Raw genomic sequence first — 26,217 nt, forward strand, 5'->3', positions numbered from 1 at the left:
ATCCTTGACCTCCTCCCTTTCTCGCCTCTTCCCTGCAGCTCTTCTACCATTTCTTTTCTCTCCCTGTATATGGTTAAAAGTTTGGTTTAATTTACTGAATATGGATTCTCTGACTGTGGAAACTATATGTCAAGACGTTACAGCTAAAGAGTATTCACGTTTTCTGCCTTGGAGTCTGATTCCCTAGGACTTAGGCAGTCTGTTCGCATCCAGGATCTCTGGTTTCTGGCCCTCAGAGAGCTGGACATGGCAGAGTGTCTCAGGCTCTCTGTATCATATCTTGTCCAGGGGGCTGAGTGGCATGAAGCTGAGAGGAGTTTTTGAAGAAAGAAGATTTATTGGGAGATAAGAAGAAGTTTACCACCATGTGTATTATCCACATAGAAAAAGTTTGCTACTTGATACTGCTGGTGGTGGGGGGATGCAGTGAAGAGTTTAAATGCAGCTTAGACTTTGCTGTTAGAATTTTTGGAATCAGTTTTTCAATTAAATTTATGATCCATTTCTCCATGGCTCCAGGTAGAGTTTCTAAAAGCATACCCTCACAGAATTGGCATTTAAAATGCACCGCATTTAAAACTATTAAACATTAAAAAGATTAATAGATAAGACAAGGTTTATTCCTAATGAGAGTCCATTTGTTTCATCTGAATAAGCAGATTGGGTTGCTTGCTATTTATACGAAACCTAACGATGATAAAGAATAACTGTTTTAGATTGAAGAAATCAGTAAGCATTGTTTTACAGGGTTAGAGATTTTGTTGTAAGTCAAACTTCTGGTTTCAAAGGTTATAAAGATAAGTAATACTCTGTATTAAAGGATGTACAGGTTGTCCAAATAGAATGTCCATCAGTTGTGGAAGAAAGGCATCTGAAGTAATACTGAATCCTTCTCTGACAGTACTACAATAAGTTCCTGTTGCATTACACTGAGTGTATGAAATAGAAATGTCACTCGCCTTTTTTATTAACTGCACATCAGTTCAGATTCCCTTGCATATACTTGCTGTTTGGGATTAGATAAATAAGTTTGTCCAGTGGGTTCTTCTGTGAATTTCATTGTAGTGGGACACTGCCATGCAGAGGGAGCCAAGTGCAAGAAATGGAGACTAAGTAAAAATCTTGCAAGGATGCAGAATGATAAGGTTAGAATGTTAGCTGAGGAGGTCAGGTCTGGTGATTCAGCCAGAAGTAAAGATGTGTCCTATGGATCTCCTGAGTCTCTTGTTCTTTAATTGAGCATTTTTGGTGTCCCTGTGTCAATTGGGTTTTGTGGTGACAAGTTCAGATTGCTGAGTTGTAGCATGAGTAAAGCAAAGGGTAAAAAAAATGGATTTAAACCCCTGACGAGTGTACCTAAGACAGGCAAAAGCTCATGCCAACAGACCTTGAAGCTGCAGGTCTGACAATGAGGCTACTAAGTAGTAAATTTAAAACAAATTGGAGAAAATATTTCTCACTCAACATGTAATTAAACTCTGGAATTCGTTATCATGGAATGTAGTAAAAGCAGTTAGCTTAGCAGGGTTTAAAAAAAAAAAAAAAAAAAAAAAAAAGAATAATTTTCTTAAAAAAAAAAAAGTCCATAAGCTATTATTTAGATGGACTTGGGAAAATTCACTGCATATTCTAGGATAAGCAGCATAAAATCTGTTTTGCTGTTCTGGGTTCTTGCCAGGTACTTGTGATCTGGATTGGCCACTGCTGGAAACAGGATACTGGGCTTGATGGACCAACCTTTATGTGTTTATCCTATATAATAAAACGCACCTCCAACATTCTGAAGCTGACTACATGGCTGAGGCATTCCTGCTCTCTGTATCCATCTCCTGAATTGACATCACGTACTTCCGGGTTCGTCACAAGCAGAAGTGACCAACCACACGAGGTTTCTCGGCTTCAGAATGTTGGAGGTGCATTCTATTAAATAGGATTGGTCAGTTCCTTGAAGCACAGCCAGAGCTCAGCGTCCTGCACAGTAATGCTCAGACACCAGAGAGAGAAGGGGGGGGCCTGACACGGGAGGGAGGGGGGCCTGACACCAGAGAGGGGGGGAGGTATCTCTGTCACACACACATACTCTCGCTCTCTCACAGTCAATGTCTTTCTCTCTCTCACTCTCACACACTGTCTCTCACACACTCTGTCTCACACTGTATCACATTCACTCTCTATGTGTCACACAGTCATTCACACACTCTCTTGGTCTCATACACTCAGTCTCACAGAGAGTCTGTGTCTCACACACACTCTCTCTCTCGCACACACTTTATCTGTGTGAAACACACACTCTCTCTCACACTGTCTCTCACATATGCACTTGCACACACTCTCATTCTCACACACACTCTCTCTCACAGACACACTCGCACCCAGACTCACTCTCTCTCTCACACACACTCGCACATTCAATCTCTCTTTCACACACAGTCACACTCCCATACACTCTCTGAAACATACACACTCCGAGGAAAACCTTGCTAGCGCCCGTTTCATTTGTGTCAGAAACAGGCCTTTTTTTTTAACCATTTTTTTATTGTTAAACAGATGCAAATACCACATTCCAAAATATATACGTTATGTCAAAATACATATTTTGTCATCCAACCCCTTATGCTAAAGATAACATTTTCTTAGAATACTTTATCTAATACAACCCCAACTATTCCCCTCACCCCCCTCCCTCCCCCTATCTCCCCTTATGGTGGTGTTGATCCCTGAGTTTGCGGTTGATCATATAATTGCCATATTTTGTTAAAGGGTTCCATTCTACCTCTCCTCTGCGCTGTTAGTTTGGACATCAGATGTAAATAGTCCACTTTCTTCATGATCTCCGGCATCCCTGGGAGTGATTTTTGCTTCCAGGCTCTGGCCAGAGCAAGTTTTGCTGCTGTGAGGAATTGTGTTGCCAGTCTGTGGTGAGATGCCCTAAGCGCTGGTGGTTTCAAGTGATAGAGAACGGATACAAAATATTTTACGAAACGGGCCTTTTTTACTAGTGTTCTTATATTCTCTGTTCTAAGTAGGGGTGAACAGTGCAGTATGTTGGAGATGATCTTTGTACACATTCTATCTGACAATGATATAATGTAATAATAAGCTAAATTGGATTCAGAATAAGGTGGGGATGATTGATCCGAGATGCAGGATGTGGCAGGCTGCCTGGACCTTACAGAGCAGCAAATATTTGTGGCAGGGGATGACCCGAGGGAGCTGCAGAAACAGTTTCCAAATAGCAGAGATGATTTACAGTGCAGCCTCCTGAAAATAGGGGATCTTGAGAACCAGTCTTGAAGGAACAATGTAAGACTGACTGGAATTTTACAGAGTGAAGTGTTTGTAGAAAGTACTCAGGGAGGTGTTTTAATGACCTGTCTGCTTATTGAGAGGGTGCACAGTGTGTTCACGCAGCGATCAAACTTGTTGGGTTGGTACCCTATCAATCTGATTAGACTGTTGAATTTTTGACACAAAGAAATGGTGTTGCCGAGAGCCCAGAAGTTTCAGGATCTCTTGTGCAAAAAAACCCAGCAAGCTGATGTATTCTGACTTCAGCCCTGAGTCGGATTCCATTGGATTTATTGATTTAATATACCACTCTATACTAATGCGTTTGAACAGTTTGCAACAAAAAAGTAAACATGCAACATACATCATAAAAATCATACCAAAACTGTCTAAAATAAAAAAAAAAAAAACCCAACGTGGATGCAGGGAGGTCAGACAGCAGTTGTACCACAGACTATGCTGTACTGTGCAAAGTTGAGAATCTTCTGGAAGGGGGAGAACGTTGCTTTTCTCAGCAGTGAAAGAAGCAGAGAACTTTGAAACTTCATTTTCCTGATGACTGTGAGCTTACAGAGCCCTAAGAAACCGGATGGTTGAACTGAAGTTCTGGGCTCGTCAGGATAAATTTCCATATTCTCCTCCACTGACAACTGTCCCCCTTCTAGAACAAACTGCATTCAGGCTTTTGCTCCCCTGACTCCCCCCCCCCCCCCTTCAGGAAGGTCAGTCCCTGTCTCGTGGCTATGTATCGGACTCCCACGGCCAGGCTGCACACCAATGAGTCTTTGACTGATCCTTTCCTGGTTTTTACTGAATACTCCTTTGTTGCCAATGTTTAATAGGGACATGTAAATCAAATTTGATCCCCTTAACGTGACAGATGAACTTGACAGGTTGTATCTAAAGTAGCCATTCCAGTGGTGCACTTGGGGTTTAGTTATCTTAGGGTGACTGTTTCCTGGGATCTTGATGTTATATATGATCTGCATTACCCTTCAAGATTAGAAGTATGTTGCTTCATAGAAATATCTTCCTCCTTTGATCACTATAATTAGTATGATCAAGATGAATATTGCCCCATGGCTGATATATATAATTTTTTTTAATGGTGCCTTGTTGAGCTCCTGGTGTATTTTTTTTCTTTTTCTGAGATTTGAATCGATGTACTGATAACTTTCTTGGATGTGGCAAATGGTGTAGGATCACTTTGAGTGCCCAGTGGCTTATTGGTCTAGGCATATGATTCTTGCTTTGGGTGCGAGAGGTCCTGGGTTCAACTCCCAAATGAGCCAGTTGCTATGTGGTTAGCGTATCTGGGTTTAAAAAAGGTTTGGACAAGTTCCTGGAGGAAAAGTCCATAGTCTGTTGTTGAGATGGACATGGGGGAAGCCACTGCTTGCCCTGAGATTGGTAACATGGAATGTTGCTACTATTTGGGCTTCTGCCAGGTACTTTTGACCTGGATTGGCCACTTAGGGAATAGAAATCCTCGGGAGACGTATGTGTTAGGCGGGGAGAGTCTGATAGGAACGTACGGGGAGAGGGATCTTGGGGTGATAGTATCTGAGGATCTGAAGGCGATGAAACAGTGTGACAAGGCGGTGGCCGTAGCTAGAAGGTTGTTAGGCTGTATAGAGAGAGGTATGACCAGCAGAAGAAAGGGGGTGTTGATGGGGGATAGTGCTGGGCAGACTTACACGGTCTGTGCCCTGAAAAGGACAGGTACAAATCAAGGTAAGGTATACACAAAAAATGGCACATGTGAGTTTATCTTGTTGGGCAGACTGGATGGACTATGCAGGTCTTTTTCTGCCGTAATCTACTATGTTACTGTTGGAAACAGGATACTGGGCTATATGGACCATTGGTCTGACCCAGTATGGCTATTCTTATATTCTTATGTGTGCATCTTAGCAGAGAAGTGGTCTCTCCTTTCCTAATTTCAAATGTTACCAAGTGGCTTAGCTTCGGATTGCTTCTTGCTGTTTTAAACCACAGCTGCCTCAGCGTTGGACAGAGCTGGAGTTGCTTCTCTTTAATATGTCTTGCTACCCAGTGAGTATTGATGCATCTGTTGCTGTCCCCAGCTCTCTAGATTTGGGAGAGGCTTTTAAGGGGGATGCAGGGGGGAAGGACACCTAGTAGGTCTGTTTTAGCTCTAATACTCGAAAATCCAGAATTCCTCCCAGGGCGTGACACTTATGGGTAATTGATTATTTTAGAGAAGGGAAGCTGATGCTGATAGAGGAGGTGGAGTAGACTTTGGCAGGCATGATAATGCTGTGTCCCCCCTCCCCCATAGATACGGTTGCAACTTTTTCTTGTGGTCACATAGGTCATCCTTTCTTCAGCTGCTTCCTGGACTGGAGGAGGTATTGTGGAAGAAGGTGAGGGAGACTGAAGGAATGACAGCTAAGTTGTATCAGGGGCTGGCACAAGGGAAGAGTCCATCACTATACAGCTGTCAGAAAAAAGTGGGTATGAGGCTGAGTGATATCCAGTGGACAGAGCTGTGCAGTAATATGAAAAAGATTTCCATTTGTACCATGTACTTAGACACTCACTATACAATTCTGTGTTAGATCTGTACTACACTGGTCCTTTAAAGTAAGATTTAAACGGGGTGACAAACAGTTGCTGAAGGGGATGTTCTTGGCATTTGTGGTGAGATTGCACCATGGTGAAACCCTTCTGGCATTTGGTAATAGAAGTTTAAATGGCTGTATTATTGGGGGGGGGGGGGTTATATATGAGAGATGACCTGGTCAACTTTTTTTTTCCTTTCAGCAAAATTGTCTATTGCTGCTAAACAGAGAATGCTTTTGGAGTATTTATGAAATGAGGAAGCTCACAGCTGTGATGCACAAGTGTATGGGTAGATTTGAAGATATGTGGGATATTTAGGATCTATATGATGTGTGAGGGGGGGAAAGGTGAGGGTAAAGATGTGTTGGTGTTGGGTGGAAAGGGTTCTCTGAAATGATTAGCAAACGTTTCTTGAGTGCTTGGTGAGATGGGTGTTCATTTTGGCGGTGGCAAAGCAGGAAAGGTTAGTTTGGTTGAAGGAAACGTTGTTAACGTTGTGTTTTTGTCTTTTATAATTATGTAACGTCTTGCCGTGTGTTCTATACCAAGATAATGTCCAGACTCTGGAATTGATCAGACTCACATCCTCTCTTCACTGAGGTGTTACCGTCTGTTCCTTTGTTTGCTTCACAGCCTCGAGAGAAGGGCAGGATGCGGTTTCACCGGCTTCAAAATGTACAAATTGCACTGGATTTCCTGAAGCAGCGGCAGGTAGGAACCGGGTACAGAGGCTTTTTTTGCCTGTTAATCACAGCTTCTTTCTTCTCTGGATATTTCAATTGGTATTGAAACCAGGAAAAGTAATAGGGTGAATTGTGCAGTTACTGACATCCTCTCCCCAAGCTTCATCCCAGTTGTTCTCTAGTCTTGAATAGCACTGTTGATGGAGTCTCAGCCTCATCCTGCTTATGGGGTCTTGAAGACCTTCAATGCTGTTTTGGTGGAAGATTTTTTTTTTTTTCCAGGTATTTTATTCTGGGAGGAAACGTGGGATCATGAGGACTGGGACTGAGGAGGATAAGGCCGGGAGGCTGGTGCCAGGGCTGAGGGTGACTGTCATGGGTTCCAGGAGTGAGAGCAACGACCAGTAATGTAGGGTTTGGAAGATGGCTGCTGCTTATTGATTGATTGATTGTGCTTCATGTCTGTTTCAGGTGAAGTTAGTCAACATTCGGAATGATGATATTACAGATGGGAATCCAAAGTTAACTTTGGGCCTAATATGGACCATTATCCTTCATTTCCAGGTAATAACTTGTGTTTACTTTGAGGAGCTGCTAAGCTTGGTGTCATGAAATCATTAAAAATGTGTAGTGTTGTGTATAAGAGAAAATCCGCCGCAAGGCGGAGAACTCAAGACTCCCCACGGAGAACAACAATAATGCAAAAAGTGGAAGGACGACCAAGGATACCAAAGACTGAGAAGATGTATAGTAAAAGAGAAGTTTGTTGTGATATCACAATAAACTTCTCTTTTCTTGTACATCTTCTCAGTCTTTGGGATCCTTGGTCGTCCTCCCACTTTTTGTATTATAAATGTGTAGTGTTGGCCAGACTGGTGTCTTCATGGCAGTGCTCTGTTCTGTGATGCAGAAATCGAGATTTGATTCCCAGGTGACCAGGGCTTGGGATACAGTGGAAGCAGGAAAGGGCGTCTCTAATACTTAAATGGGTGAAACAGCTCAGGCAAGTGGGAATGAAGAGTTGTATTGCTTCCTTTTTGGCAGAGCGTTTACCACAAGTCCTGCAGGAGCTGCAGCCTTTTAGCCCACAGCTCACTTTGTGATACCCAATCACCCACCCTCTCTTCCATTCCCTCATCAGACTTCTCTTTCCCCCTCCTGTGACCCTGTCCACTGTACTTTGTGCTATTGTGTTATGGTTTGTTTATTAACTATTGTACGCCACATTGAGCCTGCCCATGGGCGGGGGAATATTGTGGGATATAAATGTTGTAAATAAATAAATAGCCCCAGTAAAGAACAAGTCCAGCTGAAGTGGCAGCAGGAGGAACTGCCAGACCAAATACAAAAGGGAACAAAATTGTATGATGCCCATTTGCTGTGTTTGTACTGAAAACACAAACTAGAGAATTTGTCCCCGCCCCGTCCAGCTCTGTCTGAGCCCATCTGTACAAGCCTCGAACAGTTATGATTTCATATTTAAATCATTTTATCAAATTATTTTTTATTTTTGAAATGTGTTTATTGAATTTCACATAACATAACAATGAGTACATTTGCCCCTAGACATCTGTGTTCCTACCTGAAAGGTCTTCTACCACTGCAAGTAAACACAAATTTGGCTAAATATAATGGAATACTGCAATTTTGCTACTATCTAGTCTGTCCTTGCTTCTTCAAACTGCTTGGTAATCTCGTCATGAGGCACTTGTTGCAACTCCAACTAACCTATAATTTTATCAAATGATAAAAAGAAATAATATTCTGTACAACTGTCATTTTTTTTATAAATCACAAACAATACAGAACAAGGATCAACAAAACCCTTGTCTCCCTCCACCATCGGGAAAACTGAACAAGCCAAATTACTACAAAATGCTACATAGAAAATTCCTGCTAACAGAATACCTCAGTCACACACACAGAACACAAATGCAAAATACATAATATCTAACCAAAAATGATAAACATAAACCAAAATCCCCAAAAGCCACACCAAACAAATAGAAAGAGATACATTTCCTTCTAATCCATGCAAAATACATGCCAGGAATGGTGTTAGGGGACTGCAACTAGGACAACTGCCCCCTGGCCAGAGAGAGCCCTAAGCCTGGCCTGGTAGTGGGTTTTGGGGTCCCCTCTCAAATTTCTAACACCAGCTCTGGCAGGATACACATTTCAAATTTGACATATTCTAATTACAACATAGAAAATAAAATGATTTTTCTACCTTATGTTGTTTGGTCATTTTTATTTTTCAAATCATGTTGATCCCAGGCTCTGGTTTCTGTTTCCTTTTGTCTTCTCAATTCACGTGCCAGGGTTTCCTGCCCATTTGACATTTCTTCTTTCTCCATGTCCACCATCCATCTTCCTTCTCTGTGTCCCTGTCTTTCCCCATGTTCAGCATCTCCCTTCTCTGTGTCCACTATGCTTTCCTGTCCAGCATCTCCCCTGTGTCCATCTCACCACATTCAGCATCACCACTCTGTCCTATCCCCTTCCCCAGTGTCTAGTCCAGCATCTCCCTTCTGTGTTCCTCTTCTCTCCCATGTCTAGCATCTTACCTCTGTGTCCATATACCCCCTCCCATATCTGGCATTGCATCTCTGTGTCCATATACCAAACTAAACTACACCAGATACAACTATTTGGAACTCTTCTAAGTTGTTCTGTTTAACTACACCTTCATTATTGATTATTATATATTGGCCTGATCTCATTATGTTATGCTTTATCTACTTCTTATTTGTAACTATATTCTGAAATTCTTATTCCACTAATGTGATTATTGTTTAACATATTGTAAGCCACATTGAGCCTGTAAATAGGTGGGGAAATGTGGGATACAAATGCAGCAAATAATAAAATAATAATACCATCTGCATAGAGCATCTCCCATTTGTGTTCCTATCCCTATGCTCCCCTCCATTCCCATCATATCCCCTCTCTTTCTGTATACCTCCCTGTGTCCAGCTTCTCCCCTCTCTTCCTCCCCCACACCAATGTGTCTGTCTCCCTCTCTCTTGTTTCACTCCCTCTTCCTTCACCTCTTTCCCTTCCCTTCCCTCCCCCTGCAGGTCTAGCATCTCTCTCCCTCACGTTTCCAACCTTCCCTCCCATGGGTCCAGCAGCCTCCCTCCAATGGCTTCACCACCAACCTCCCACGACTCTAGCTCCAGCCTCTCTCCCTTCCCCTCAGCTTTGCCCCCCCCCCCCCCCCCCCCCGCAGGTCCAGCACCTCCCTCCCTTCTCTCCAGTGCTTCTCCTCCCTCCCCCACAGGTCTGGCACTTTGTCTTCCTCCTCCCCCCCCCTTCCTGCCGTGGTAGTTATGTTAGTTATCCAGCAGCCACCAACAGGATCCCCACAGGCCTGCTCCAGGGCCTTCCCTTTGTTGGGTCCCACTTTCTGTTGCAGTTTTCATTTTGTTACCACGGGTGTGCGTCCCTGTGTCATTCTCTAACACAAACATCATGATCGATATACCTTTAGAAAAAAGTTAATTAATAGGCTTGGGAGTACTGCTGGGAAATGAATGCCTGACACATACACTTCAGGCCATTGTAAGGGAGGTTTTTCCCATCTTTTTAATCCGTGTCTGTAAAGCTGTGATTCTCAACCCAGTCCTGGGGACACCCCCCAGCCAGCCTGTTTCCCAGGATCACTCCATGAATATGCATAAAATGGATTAGAATGTACTGCCTCAGTTGCATAAAAATCAGTTCATTACACACTTCTAGTCTGCCTGGTAACGAGGCAGGGTACAGTTCACATACATAAAATCTCATGCATATTCATTGTGAATATATAGAAAACCTGTCAGGCTGGGGGTGTACTGAGAACTGGGTTGAGAACCCTGCTGTAAGCTCAAGATGAGGTTTGGGTGTTTTGGGATGACCCTGATCTGACTTCTTTACAAACTTTGGGTTCTTTAGGAATGAGCAGTGTTCTTTTTCTGCTGCGTAAGGTTTTGCTCCTCATTAGGAAAGAACTGGGTGCTTTTTCTCTGGAAGCTTTTCCTCTTCATTAGGAAGGGACAGGGTACTGCTTCTTTGAAGCTTTTGCTGTTTATAAGGAAGGAACAGCTTTTGCTGTGGATACCAGAAACGTTTACTTGTATTTTCTGATTACAAATTCATTCATAACTGCGATTCACGTTGTCTTCTTATTTATGGGTTAGTATAATTATATCCTATTATCCTGTCTCATGGAAATGGCCAGACAGTAGAATCCAGTTAAATAATTCTCCTAAAACTTCCTGAACTTTGTATACTGCTGTAGCTAAGCATTTCATTTGTTAGCATACGTGGGCTGCAGGCTTTTCTGACGTACATACTGGAGCCATTTCTGATTTACTCTGTTGCTCAGGTGTGGTGGTTTGTGTTAATCTTTGATTATTTCCCAACAGGTTCATAGAAATAAAGAACCTGAAAACAGATTAACCACCACAAGCCCTTCTGATCCACCCAGTTTCTCTTTGGTGTGTTTTGATTTTGTGTGAGAGGTTCAGGAAGTTTTCAGTCCCGGTTTTAGCTTTCTGAATTGCTAAATCACATTTGTTTTTATGGCCATTTGTTTGAGACTGCTTTTTGTTTATGTCTTTTTAGATGTGTTTCTTACCAAAGTGAAAATGGCAGCTAGGGTTATCCTTCTCTCCATTCAAAACTGCTGGCTAAACAGTTTTGCCTAAAATTTGAAAAAAAAAAAAAGATTCTTTGAACCTGGAAAAATTTGACCATAAAGGATTGTTACTAGTTTCAGTTTTACCATAGATGTATTGTTGCATTTGCTTTCTTCTTCTTATTATTATTATTGCAGACTTCAAGGTTACTTACAAAATTCCAATAAAAACAGAAAACATTATTAAAACAATAGTACAAAAACTTCAGGAGAGATAAGAGAGCTTTGGGCATGGACACAGAACCACATTAATCACAGTCCTCCCCAAACACTTGAGTAAAAAAGTATGTCTTAAGAGCAGTTGTGAAACGAAGGTTCCAACCGTAAGTCTAGTGGAATCGCATTGAAAGTAGTGGGGCTGAGCAGTAGGTGCCGAGAGCACTCCAGATGTGCCTGAGAGGAAGAGGGTACAGATAGTAATTTTTCGTTTTGGGAATGTGAAAGAGGACTAGCATGTGAGAGAAAGCTGGGGTGCCCAGTATGCAGTGATCTATGGACAAAGATCAGCACTTTAAACTTGAATTTCGTATACTAGAGGCAGCCAGTGAAACTTGGTCTACAGTGAAGTTATGTGGTCGTAGTTTCTACCAGAGAAAATACACCCAGCTGCCATGTTTTAAAGCAAACATTTAAAATTAGGCCAAGTTAAGCCATTGTAGTATGCTACCAATTCACGTGAAAGAGTCTTATAAGGGACCAGGTGAGCTTTTCTGGTACAGTGCTGTAGACACACTTGATTTCCGCCTTTCTTTTTACTTGCTTCTTTCTGTCAGAGGATGGATCCCTACGTTAGTTTGTCTATTTATTTGTTTTGACATTTATACCCAACATTATCCTGAACATAGTCGAGTTCACTGTGGCTTACAGTAAATAAAACAACAGACAAGGTTTACAGTATTATAAACAAGATATCAAGTAAATGCAGAATAGCACAAATAAGAACTAAATAAAAAAAACCATTGACGGCCAGTTACAATGTGACACACTCCATCAATGGGTAGAAACCTCTCAAAGAGGAAAGTTCTTTTTAAGTCTTTTGTGAAATACCAAGTAATCAGGCTGACCCTTGATTGCCATTGGCAGTGAGTTCCACCAATTAGCACCTTGGTATCTAAGGTCTGCAGAGCGAACTGACTTATAACGCATTCTCTTGCAATCTTGAAGATGAAGTCTAAGGTAGTCCCTAGAACCAGAGGATATATTGCGTAGGGGAATAGTTATTAAGGGCTGCGTGTAGTCCGGTGTCATGCCGTATAATATTTGAAAGACAAAAATACATAACTTAGAAATAATCCTGGCTTTAATGGGCAGCCAGTGCAGCTTGCATAATAATGGAGTGGCTCTATCAAAATGCGAAACCTTGAGGACAAGCCTAGCAGCTGTATTTTGGGCCATTTGCATTTGTTTTAGGACATTCTTACATCCAGCATAGATGGAATTGTAATCGAATTGAGTTAAAACCAAGGATTGAACTAGCAGTCTAAAGATGTCGGGTGAGAAATATGATCTACATAAGTATTGCCATACTGGGAAAGACCAAAGGTCCATCGAGCCCAGCATCCTGTTTCCAACAGTGGCCAATCCAGGTCACAAATACCTGGCAAGATCCCCAAAATGTACAAAACATTTTATACTGCTTATACTGATTCTCCTCAGCTTCCAAAGAGACCCAAAGGATTTTTTTCACTACTGAGGAAACTTGAGGCTTGAGTGTGAGGTGACTATCAATTAATACACCCTATTACCCTAAGCATGATGTCCAGGGGGTAGGACGTGTTGTCAGTGTTAAAATTATATATAGTATGGTTGACGGGGTTGGTTACCACAAGAAATTTAGTCGACATTTAAATTTGGAAGCCCAGGCTTCCAACAATTCAAGACCAAGGCTAATCTTAGGGACAATTTCTGGAAGAGCAGTCTTAAAAGGGATATAGATTGTGACATTGTCTGCATTAAATAAAGTGCAGAACCCCACTGCCTCCAGTCTTTCACTTAACAGAGCTACCATAACATTGAATAGGATGGAGATGGTTGTGAGCCCTGTGGCACCCTACAGTCAGGGGACCAGGATGGTGAGAGAACCTGACAACTTCACCTGATACGATCTGGATTTTAGGAAGCCGCAGAACCATTGGTAAACCTTCCCATACAGTCCGAACAGGTCCAACAGGCCTAAAAGCCTGTTGATCGTGATCAACAAGGTCAAAGACTCATTGAATTGCATCACTAAGAACTTAAGACTGATTGCTTTCCTAAAATCAGATACTAAGGTGGTCAAGACTTTCTTGGGACTATAACAAGGCCTAAAGCCTGACTGGGATTTATGCAAAAGGGAGAAAGAGGAAAGGCAATTCATGAGTTGAGTACCAATTATTCTGTTCATTACCTTAGTCAACAATGGGATAGTAGCTACAGGCCTGTAATTTAGTAACGTCTCCCACTGGAACCGAGGTGCTCTTAGGGATCGGGGTATTATGGAACTTTTTTGCTGAGGAAAAAGACCCTGAGGCACCATAAACGAGATATGACCTTGAAGAAGGTCAATAAATCCTGTCAGTACAGTTTTTAATAAATAACTCAGACAAGCATCCAGAAGGCAGTGTTAGAGAGGATTTGATAGTCTCGTGAGTGGGTAGCAGAAAGGAGGACTTCAGTCAGACTAGGCTGCTTGATGGAAGAATGAGCGCTAGTGGCCTTACTTTGCAGTACAGCTCCCTTATTTTAGACTTTTTGTTTGAAGTACTACTACTACTTAACATTTCTAGAGCGCTACTAGGGTTACGCAGCGCTGTACAATTTAACAAAGAGAGACAGTCCCTGCTCAAAGAGCTTACAATCTAATAGACAAGTGAACGGTCGGTCCGATAGGGGCAGTCAAATTGGGGCAGTCTGGATTCACTGAACGGTAAGGGTTAGGTGCGAACGCAGCATTGAAGAGGTGGGCTTTAAGCAAAGACTTGAAGTACGTGGCTAATTGATTAGCAGAGGGAGTAGCTACAGTTGCTGATGTTAAGTTTTTGGTAGACAGAAGTCTATTATGGGTATCTAAGTGGTTGCAACTAATTTGCCCTTTATAGTAGAAGGTTTTAGCTTCTAAAATCTTTTTCTTATAATCCCTGATAGCCTTCCTCCAAAGCATTTTGTTCTTGTCAGATTTATGTCTGGACGACATTTGTCTAATTTTCTATACTGCCTCTTCAGGAGGAGAATATCTTGATTGTACCAGGATGACACCCTATGGGAGAGTTTGGGCAAAACTTTGATGGGAGCCATACTATCCAGGGTAGAACTACATAACTCTTCCCACCCACACAGGAAATCCTTGCTGTCTGCATCTGGAAGCTGTGGACTATTAAAGATTCCAGACCAGAATTGTACAGGATCAATTCTGCCTCTCAGTTTAAAAGGAGGAGAGGTGAGAGTGGACTGAAAAGAGCTAGTAGCTTCCCTCCAGTAAAGAGTGAATTCCAGAGTCTTATGGTCTGACCAAGAGACATGGCACCTGGATGGGTCACCCAGGTACATAAGTACATAAGTAGTGCCATACTGGGAAAGACCAAAGGTCCATCTAGCCCAGCATCCTGTCACCGACAGTGGCCAATCCAGGTCAAGGGCACCTGGCACGCTCCCCAAACGTAAAAACATTCCAGACAAGTTATACCTAAAAATGCGGAATTTTTCCAAGTCCATTTAATAGCGGTCTATGGACTTGTCCTTTAGGAATCTATCTAACCCCTTTTTAAACTCCGTCAAGCTAACCGCCCGTACCACGTTCTCCGGCAACGAATTCCAGAGTCTAATTACACGTTGGGTGAAGAAAACTTTTCTCCGATTCGTTTTAAATTTACCACACTGTAGCTTCAACTCATGCCCTCTAGTCCTAGTATTTTTGGATAGCATGAACAGTCGCTTCACATCCACCCGATCCATTCCACTCATTATTTTATACACTTCTATCATATCTCCCCTCAGCCGTCTCTTCTCCAAGCTGAAAAGCCCTAGCCTTCTCAGCCTCTCTTCATAGGAAAGTCGTCCCATCCCCACTATCATTTTCGTCGCCCTTCGCTGTACCTTTTCCAATTCTACTATATCTTTTTTGAGATACGGAGACCAGTACTGAACACAATACTCCAGGTGCGGTCGCACCATGGAGCGATACAACGGCATTATAACATCCGCACACCTGGACTCCATACCCTTCCTAATAACACCCAACATTCTATTCGCTTTCCTAGAAATTCTCCTTATGTACAGTTCGATAAGTCAGCAGATGTGGCAGAAGGAATCACCAGGAGGCGAGAAAATCCAGTAAGCCTTTGTCTTAACATCTCTAGGGTTATTAAGATGCAAATTAATATCACCTACTAATAAATCATTAGCAAACTTAGCACAAATATTTGAGAGGAATTCACTAAAACAGCTTTCTGAGGCAGACCAGCTTCCTGGAGGGTGATAAAGAAAAAGGCATGGGCTCCAACAATGCAGGATCACTTAATTTGCAGGGAATAATCTCGAGATCAGAAGAGTTCAGTTGGGACAATAGTTCTACTTTGAAGAAGGCCTTATAAATGATGGTGATTCCACTCCCTCTCTGTTTAGCTCTAGTTTGATGAAGGACCATGTAACCCAGGTGATATAAAACATTGAGTAAAGGATCCTCTGTTGAACAAATGGTATTCGAAGCTGACGAGTCGGAGAAACTTAATAAATTCTCTGTAAACCTGGAGGATGTAATGGGGCAGTTCTACAGACTGAAGAGTAACAAATCTCCTGGACCGGATGGTATTCATCCCAGAGTACTGATAGAACTGAAAAATGAGCTTGCGGAGCTATTAGAAATATGCAATTTATCCTTATAATCGAGCACGGTACCGGAAGATTGGAGGGTGGCCAATGTAACGCCGATTTTTAAAAAAGGTTCCAGAAGAGATCCGGGAAATTATAGACCGGTGAGTCTGACGTCGGTGCAGGGCAAAATTGTTGAGACTATTATTAAGAACAAAATTACAGAACATATTCAAAAGCATGGATTAATGAGACAAAGTCAACATGGATTTAATGAAGGGAAATCTTGCCTCATCAATCTACTACATTTCTTTGAAGGGGTGAACAAACATGTGGATAAAGGTGAGTCAGTTGATATTGTGTATCTGGATTTTCAAAAGGTGTTTGACAAAGTACCTAATGAAAGACTCCAGAGGAAATTGGAGAGTCATGGGATAGGAGGTAGTGTTCTATTGTGGATTAAAAACTGGTTAAAAGATAGAAAACAGAGAGTAGGGTTAAATGGTCAGTATTCTCAATGGAGAATAGTAGTTAGTGGGGTTCCCCAGGGGTCTGTGCTGGGACCGCTGCTTTTTAACATATTTATAAATGACCTAGAGATGGGAGTAACTAGTGAGGTAATAAAATTTGCTGAGGACACAAACAGGTTCATTTTCGAAAGGGATCGCCGGCGATCTTCCGACACAAATTGGGAGATTGCCGGCGATCTCCTGATCCTGGCCAAATCGGTATTATTGAAAGCCGATTTTGTCCGGCCCCAACTTTTTCGTCACGGTGCCGGCCAACCTTCAAGGGGGCGTGTTGGTAGGGTAGCGAAGGCGGGATGGGGGTGTGGGTATGGAATGGCCGGCTTCACCTTATAATGAAAAAAAAAAATGGCCGGCTCGAACAAGCATTTTGCTGGCTGGACTTGGTCCATTTATTTTTAGGACCAAGTCTGAAAAAAGTGCCCCAACTGACCAGATGACCACCGGAGGGAAGCGGGGATCACCTCCCCTTACTCCCCCAGTGGTCACCAACCCCCTCCCACCAAAAGAAAAAAAAACTAAAACTTTTTTGGCCAGCCTTATATGCCAGCCTGAAATATCATACCCAGCTCCTTGACAGCAGTATGCAGGTCCCTGGAGCAGTTTTTAGTGGGTGCAGTGCACTTCAGGCAGGTGGACCCTGGCCCATCCCCCCCACCTGTTCCACTTGTGGTGGTTAATGTTGAGCCCTCCAAAACCCTCCAAAACCTACTGTACCCGCATGTAGGTGCCCCCCTTCACCCCTTAGGGCTATGGTAATGGTGTAGAGTTGTGCGGAGTGGGTTGGGGGGGGGATTTGGGTGGCTCAATACCCAAGGTAAGGGTGCTATGCACCTGGAAGCTATTTTTGTTTTTTAATTTTTTTAAAGTGCCCCCTAGGGTGCCCGATTGGTGTCCTGGCATGGGAGGGGGGCCAGTGCACTACAAATGCTGGCTCCTTCCACGGCCAAATGCCTTGCATTTCGCCGGGTTTGAGATGGCCGAGCCTGGTTTCCATTATGGCTGAAAAACGAAGCCGGCCATCTCATATAAACCCGGTGATCCTGTTCTAAACCCAGCGAGCGATTTGGCCAGCGCCAGGCATATTTCGAAAATACGCTTGGCTCTGCCCCGTCGCTGAGCCGGCCCCGAAGATGGCGGGCCATCGATTTGGCTGGCGCCGTTCGATTATGCCCCTCAGTTATTCAAAGTCGTTAAATCACGGGAGGATTGTGAAAAATTACAAGCGGATCTTACGAGACTGGGAGACTGGGTGTCTAAATGGCAGATGACGTTTAATGTGAGCAAGTGCAAAGTGATGCATGTGGGAAAGAGGAACCCGAAATATAGCTACGTCATGCAAGGTTCCACGTTAGGAGTCACGAACCAAGAAAGGGATCTAGGTGTTGTCGTCGATGCTGCAGCTAAGAAAGCAAATAGAATGTTAGGTATTATTAGGAAAGGAATGGAAAACAAAAATGACGATGTTATAATGCCTTTGTATCGCTCCATGGTGCGACCACACCTCGAATATTGTGTTCAATTCTGGTCGCCGCATCTCAAAAAAGATATAGTGGAATTAAAAAAGATGCAGAGAAGGGCGACGAAAATGATAAAGGGGATGGGACGACTTCCCTGTGAGGAAAGGCTACAGCGGCTAGGGCTCTTCAGTTTGGAGAAAAGGCGGCTGAGGGGAGATATGATAGAGGTCTATAAAATAATGAGTGGAGTTGAATGGGTAGATGTGAAGCGTCTGTTCACGCTTTCCAAAAATACTTGGACTAGGGGGCATGCAATGAAACTACAGTGTAGTAAATTTAAAACGAATCAGAGAAACTTTTCTTCACTCATCGTGTAATTAAACTCTGGAATTCGTTGCCAGAGAATGTGGTAAAGGCGGTTAGCTTAGCGGAGTTTTAAAAAGGTTTGGACGGCTTCCTAAAGGAAAAGTCCATAGACCGTTATTAAATGGACTTGGGGAAAATCCACTATTTCTGTGATAAGCAGTATAAAAAACTAAGTACGAAAGTGCAAAACCCCTAAGAAAAACTTCACTGGCTCTCACTTAAGGAACGCATCGCGTTCAAGATCTGCAAGATTGTACATAAAATCATTCACGCAGACGCCCCAATCTACATGCTAAACCTTGTGGACCTACGTCCCAGAAACGCCACAAAATCATCCCACAAATTTCTCAATCTGCACTTCCCCAGCTGTAAAGGTCTAAAATACAAGCTGATGTATGCCACTACCTTCTCTTACATGAGCACGCAGTTATGGAATGCATTACCCACAGACCTGAAAACAATTGAGGAAATAACTAACTTTCGCAAATCTCTGAATACATATTTCTTCAACAAGGCCTACAAAGAGAACCTATAGCCCCAACAATCCACCTCACCAATCCATCCAGTTATGAAAGTCCACCTTCTAAACTTACCCGCCCAATCACTTCCTTCTTCTTCCCCTTACTTATTCTCTACACATTACTAATTGTATCTGATATCCTGGAATGACAATATCATAACTAAACTATGTAAGCCACATTGAGCCTGCAAATAGGTGGGAAAATGTGGGATACAAATGCAATAAATAAATAAATAAAATGTTTTGTACATTTTTTGGGATCTTGCCGGGTATTTGTGACCTGGATTGGCCACTGTTGGAAACAGGATGCTGGGCTCGATGGACCTTTGGTCTTTCCCAGTATGGCAATACTTATGTAGTAAGTACTTATGGTTCAGTGCCTGGCAGTCCAGCATGCATCATATCACTCTTGCACCCCACTTGTAATTCTGTACTTTCCTCTTCCCTCCCCTCCATTACCTTCTCCTCAGAATGGGATGGTCAGAAGTAGATAACCCTCCCCCTTCATCTCTAGACTCAGGACCATCTCCCAGTATTTGTCCGACCAATCTATACAATTTCAAAGTAGCGTTTCCAGCTTGAGCAGCCCCTCCATTTATTCTGATTCTTTTTAACGGTGATAAAATCTAGCATGTGATCTCCATGTTTGGGACTTCTTAGTCCTGTGAGAGGTAAATAGACCATCTGTGAGCCTCATACACACCTCCTCCCACACTCTGCCTTCATCCTTTCACACTGGCCTTCCTGTTTTGGGACCTCTTTTACCCTCTCAGCAGCACTTTAGTCCTCCCCTCCCATTTACAGGTTTCCTCCTGATTTAGGTTGCAGTTCCCACTCTTTGGAACACACTTCCCTTAAAACTCTGATCAGAAGCTTCCTTTAATGTTCAAAGTAGAGCATTTCACCCATCCCCCATGCCAAAATCACCTGACTTGTGGTAAAATAGCTCAACTTAACAGTAGCCCATGTTGATAACTTCCCTTCTCAGTGCTTTGCTATCAACCATATCCATTGGTTTTTTTGAGTGCTATTATAATTGCCGTGGCACAAGGAAAGGATAGGTAGGCTGGCCTGGGAACCCTGCAGGACCTGTGTCCATTCCCACCGGAGTCTTGTGTACCCAGAGGGGATTCCCGCTAACCCTGTTCTTCCCGTGCAGCTCTGTAGTTCAGAGCTGCCTCAAAACTTATGACTGGTCAACGGCTTCCATTTAATACTGATTGTAAACTGTGGTGCCTTTGCACAGCAACCCTTGCCTTTCACAGTCCTTTACTCCTTTTCACTACCTCCCTCCTTATTTGAATCTTTGCCTTCCTTCATTTTTTTAAATGGAATAATTGTATGTTAAGTCCACTTATGTGCTTCCCCCTTTTTATGATTTGCTTTATTGTAAACCGCTTGATATTCTTATTATTTGCAGTATATGAAATAAAGTTGAAATGTGAAATCGCCCTTTCACAATGCCACTTTTGCATATTTCTGTTCTAAAGCTCTGTGTTTGTGTGTCATAGCTGGAATCTGACAGAGAAGTTGCTCAATATAAATTGTGGAAAACAGGAGGCTAAGACTGAGGTTACATCCTTAGCTCTCTTCTTTGCTGCCTGATGTCTGACTAAAAAGGGGTTAGACAGTTTCCTAAAGGACAAGTCCATAAACTGCTACTAAATGGACTTGGGAAAAATCCACAATTCCAGGAATAAATGTATAGAATGTTTGTACGTTTGGGAAGCTTGCCAGGTGCCCGTGGCCTGGATTGGCCGCTGTTGTGGACAGGATGCTGGGCTCGATGGACCCTTGGTCTTTTCCCAGTGTGGCATTACTTATGTACTTATTAGGATCCACCATGGGGCAATGAGGAGCCCTCTCCAGCTTCCTTGAAGGGCCACACACTGTTGATACTTAAAGGGGGAATAACATGTATAGAATGTTTGTACGTTTGGGAAGCTCGCCAGGTGCTCTTGACCTGGATTGGCCGCTGTCGTGGACAGGATGCTGGGCTCAATGGACCCTTCGTCTTTTCCCAGTGTGGCATTACTTATGTACTTATTAGGATCCACCATGGGGCAATGAGGAGCCCTCTCCAGCTTCCTTGAAGGGCCACACACTGTTGATACTTAAAGGGGGAATAACATGTATAGAATGTTTGTACGTTTGGGAAGCTCGCCAGGTGCTCTTGACCTGGATTGGCCGCTGTCGTGGACAGGATGCTGGGCTCAATGGACCCTTCGTCTTTTCCCAGTGTGGCATTACTTATGTACTTATGACTACATATTGGGTATCTGATGGCTAATGTCAATCCCCTCCCCCCTCCCTCAATTCCAACTTGAAGTGGTTTAAGGTAGAGACCAGAATGCTAAATAGTCATACTTCAAAGTCAATAACACATGTAGATATTAGGTTTATTTTTCATGCTTTATAAGCAGTGTCTGAAAGGTAAAAATGTGTGTGTGGTGCTTGTGGAGGATCTCTCTTTCTCTCTCCCCCCCACCTTTAGTTTGTGAAGATGCTGCTTAAGTATCTGATATTTCCAGAAAAAAGCTTCAGCCAATCCTGTCGCTCTCTCCCTCTCTCCCTCCCTCCCTTAGTTTGTGAAGATGCTGCTTAAGTACCTGATATTTCCAGAAAAAAGCTTCAGCCAATCCTGTCGCTCTCTCCCTCTCTCCCTCCCTCCCTTAGTTTGTGAAGATGCTGCTTAAGTACCTGATATTTCCAGAAAAAAGCTTCAGCCAATCCTGTCGCTCTCTCCCTCTCTCCCTCCCTCCCTTAGTTTGTGAAGATGCTGCTTAAGTACCTGATATTTCCAGAAAAAAGCTTCAGCCAATCCTGTCGCTCTCTCCCTCTCTCCCTCCCTCCCTTAGTTTGTGAAGATGCTGCTTAAGTACCTGATATTTCCAGAAAAAAGCTTCAGCCAATCCTGTCGCTCTCTCCCTCTCTCCCTCCCTCCCTTAGTTTGTGAAGATGCTGCTTAAGTACCTGATATTTCCAGAAAAAAGCTTCAGCCAATCCTGTCGCTCTCTCCCTCTCTCCCTCCCTCCCTTAGTTTGTGAAGATGCTGCTTAAGTACCTGATATTTCCAGAAAAAAGCTTCAGCCAATCCTGTCGCTCTCTCCCTCCCTCCCTTAGTTTGTGAAGATGCTGCTTAAGTACCTGATATTTCCAGAAAAAAGCTTCAGCCAATCCTGTCGCTCTCTCCCTCCCTCCCTTAGTTTGTGAAGATGCTGCTTAAGTACCTGATATTTCCAGAAAAAAGCTTCAGCCAATCCTGTCGCTCTCTCCCTCCCTCCCTTAGTTTGTGAAGATGCTGCTTAAGTACCTGATATTTCCAGAAAAAAGCTTCAGCCAATCCTGTCGCTCTCTCCCTCCCTCCCTTAGTTTGTGAAGATGCTGCTTAAGTACCTGATATTTCCAGAAAAAAGCTTCAGCCAATCCTGTCGCTCTCTCCCTCTCCCTCCCTCCCTTAGTTTGTGAAGATGCTGCTTAAGTACCTGATATTTCCAGAAAAAAGCTTCAGCCAATCCTGTCGCTCTCTCCCTCCCTCCCTTAGTTTGTGAAGATGCTGCTTAAGTACCTGATATTTCCAGAAAAAAGCTTCAGCCAATCCTGTCGCTCTCTCCCTCCCTCCCTTAGTTTGTGAAGATGCTGCTTAAGTACCTGATATTTCCAGAAAAAAGCTTCAGCCAATCCTGTCGCTCTCTCCCTCCCTCCCTTAGTTTGTGAAGATGCTGCTTAAGTACCTGATATTTCCAGAAAAAAGCTTCAGCCAATCCTGTCGCTCTCTCCCTCCCTCCCTTAGTTTGTGAAGATGCTGCTTAAGTACCTGATATTTCCAGAAAAAAGCTTCAGCCAATCCTGTCGCTCTCTCCCTCCCTCCCTTAGTTTGTGAAGATGCTGCTTAAGTACCTGATATTTCCAGAAAAAAGCTTCAGCCAATCCTGTCGCTCTCTCCCTCTCTCCCTCCCTCCCTTAGTTTGTGAAGATGCTGCTTAAGTACCTGATATTTCCAGAAAAAAGCTTCAGCCAATCCTGTCGCTCTCTCCCTCTCTCCCTCCCTCCCTTAGTTTGTGAAGATGCTGCTTAAGTACCTGATATTTCCAGAAAAAAGCTTCAGCCAATCCTGTCGCTCTCTCCCTCCCTCCCTTAGTTTGTGAAGATGCTGCTTAAGTACCTGATATTTCCAGAAAAAAGCTTCAGCCAATCCTGTCGCTCGCTCCCTCCCTTAGTTTGTGAAGATGCTGCTTAAGTACCTGATATTTCCAGAAAAAAGCTTCAGCCAATCCTGTCGCTCTCTCCCTCTCTCCCTCCCTCCCTTAGTTTGTGAAGATGCTGCTTAAGTATCTGATATTTCCAGAAAAAAGCTTCAGCCAATCCTGTCGCTCTCTCCCTCCCTCCCTTAGTTTGTGAAGATGCTGCTTAAGTACCTGATATTTCCAGAAAAAAAGCTTCAGCCAATCCTGACTCGCGCTCTCTCTCTCTGCTTTGAGGTCAAGTGATTTCTGTTCTGCAGTGAAATGCTGTGAATTCTCTGCTTGATGCAGCTTCCAGTTAGCAAGATGTAAGAAGCCTGAGTCATGCTTGCTTGTCAGGGAACGGAGGGGAAAAAGAGAGAGACATTGTAAATGATGGGCATTTTACAGGGTGCATCTAATCAGCCTGAAGCCTGCTGCTATTTTCTAGCTGCATTGCTGAACAGGAGTCATGGGCCACTCTTTGGGTTGTGTTAAAGAACCAAAAGACTCAGCTGAGCGTGCAAAAACTCCTCTGTCCCTGAAGCACAGGGGCTGTCTGAAACGGAAACGAAAAGAGAAGAAGAAAGACATGCCAGAGGCAGCTCCCAGTGATGGAATGGACAATGCAGAGGATATTGGAGTGTTTAAGAAATTCAAAGCAGGACTACTGCAGGAAGATCATGTCACTAAGACCACCTTGAGTTCCTTTGCTGATGCTGAGCTGCAGGCCCCAGGCCTGATCTCAGCGCAGGGAGAAACATTACAAGCAGACCTCATTCAAGCCTTTTCTCATCCTCGTCATGGTGTCGAGCAGCAGAGCCGAGCCCTATTCCCTGTACAGGAAGAAGCATTGGAAACAGACCTTTCTCAGAGCTCTTTGTATCCCTATTGTGGTGCTGAGCAGCAGACTGAAGCCTTGGGCTCGGCACAGAGAACGAGGGATGATGAAGACCTCGCTCACATTTCTTTACTTCCTCATCGTATTGCTGAGCTGCAGTCCAGGGGTCGGGGCCTCCTTGTGCGGGTGATGGGGAAAGTCCATGGAGAGCGGCAGAAAGCTCACATGCTGTACCCAGAGATGCTGGAAGAGGGGATGACTGTCACTGTGCACATTCTGGATAACCCAATCGAGAGAAAGTACCGGAGAGTTCTAAGTGGAATGGGGAGTGTTCCCACTCTCAGGGCTGTGATGCTGCCTGTGCAGAAAGACTTGCAGATTACTCAGGATGCAAATTCAGGACTTGGGGATCAGTGGGTAGAAAAATCTGCCACTGTTCCTGAAGATGGGACAGGGTTTCACATGTGGGATGAGGACAGTAAGGAAGGTAGTTTGAGTGCCATGTGGACAAGTCCCTGCTTTGTTAAAGCTGCAACAGACGGAGCCTTTTCAGAACTGTCGACTCTCTCACCACTGCTGGAACAGCAGGGTGGCTGTGACTTTGAACAGACGCCATCCGATACCAGCCAGCTTGCTCTGCAGTCGGGAGCCTCCTCTGGATACAGGAGCGATGTATCCGATCAACAGTTCAGTGTAGGCAATAAGCTGCCGTGTCAGGAAAGCTCCTGTGACACTGAGAAGCCTGGAGAGAGCGGAAGAGTGAAGAAGGCAGCAGTTGCTGAACCTTCTATAGGTCTGGTCAGTACTGGGTTCAATTCATCTTTCCCTTCCCTGTCTCCGACCTCTTTATTTTCTCATCTTGCTCGTGTTATGTTGAAATTAGGGTCAACAAACAAGTTGTACACATGCCCTTTTCTTGGACTAGCCACAGAAGTATTCTTCTCTTCTTTTTATCCAATGAGTGAAGAAATAACGTAGTTAAATGGAGTTTGAATAGTATGGAGTAATCCAGCTCATAGTCTGCCTGCATCTGCCATTATAGTTCAGTGGTGGAAGTGATGAGACAGGAATTGTTTATATTTGAAGGACCTTATATTTTATGATGGGTGAGAGCCCAATATTCTTAAGCCTTTTTGTACTTGTTTCAGAGTATTTAATTATCCTAATTTTAAATGCACTTCATTATCCTTTAAGTACCCCGATTATATGATGCTAAAGGAATGGTTTTCCTTTGAGAATGGTTCACCTGCTGAGCTGTCATTCTGTGTTATTTCCATGAAAATGGAGGCTTGTCCTTAAGTTTTGGCTTGATTCACCAACGTCCCATCCTTTCATGTTTTTTAAATTGGATTTCTTGGTATTCTGTTTGGAACTTATAAATGTTGTTTCAGGTTAGGTGGTTGTTGGAAGCTGAAAAAAGGAAGAATGGAACATTTTACTAGCTCACCCTCTGGGTTTAGTGCTCGTAGGCCTCTTATGGTTTTCCCTAGTAGTTCTAGTTCAGCATTTGTGTTACTATAAGTGATTTTCCACTCCATTTCTCATTTCCTTGTGTTGTAATAGGTTTTCCGTACAGAATTTGAGTGAAGTTTTCTTGGAGATGGTTTTGGGTTGCTAGCCTTTTCTTTCAAGGATTCAGTTACAGATTTTAGGTGGGTCAGAGCAAATGCAGTGGTACTGTATATCTTAGCTTCATATAATGGATTTGTTAGAGCTACAAAGGAAGTTTGTGTCTGAAATTGTATTTCCTTTATACACATTTGTAGGTGGTCTGAGATTATAGTGTTTTAAAAAGTGAACATTTTCCCATGCAGTAGGCCATTTTGAGTCTGATTGTGGGATAACATTTACCAGTTCTTCCCAAAACTTTATCTAATATCACCCATTTTAGCACTTGGAAAGTCACGTGATCCCAGGTGATGAAGAAATCAAAATATCAGATCTCTTCCCCTTCCCCTCCCCTGTTTTCCATGTTCTCTTTAACTTATCCAAAGTAGGAATGCAGTAGCGGTTAGCACGGGGTCCTGTGTTACTATATATGCTCACACAGGATAGAAGAGACAAGGTCGATAAGTATTCACCGACTCAGACCATATGCTGACTACCGCTATTGAGCATAGAACACAGAGGTCCAGAGACAGAGAGCGCAATCCTGTTCCTGTAATTCCATTCACTGACTCCAGTAGCATATTCTGAAGGGGTTGTAAGATGCAGAAGATTTTCTTTCAGTCCAAATCTTGAAGATATCAGTGTAGCA

General features: G+C 43.3%; 1 protein-coding gene across 1 annotated transcript in view; it reads left to right on the plus strand.

The window, feature by feature from the left end:
* Positions 1-26,217, plus strand: part of MACF1 (microtubule actin crosslinking factor 1) — a 303,837-nt gene that overhangs the window by 47,145 nt on the left and 230,475 nt on the right. Inside the window, 2 exon segments of the mRNA XM_030220015.1 lie at positions 6,508-6,585; positions 7,029-7,121. Coding sequence (XP_030075875.1) covers positions 6,508-6,585; positions 7,029-7,121 — 171 coding nt within the window.

This window comes from Microcaecilia unicolor, chromosome 11, assembly GCF_901765095.1.
Source record: "Microcaecilia unicolor chromosome 11, aMicUni1.1, whole genome shotgun sequence".
Lineage (NCBI taxonomy): Eukaryota > Metazoa > Chordata > Amphibia > Gymnophiona > Siphonopidae > Microcaecilia > Microcaecilia unicolor.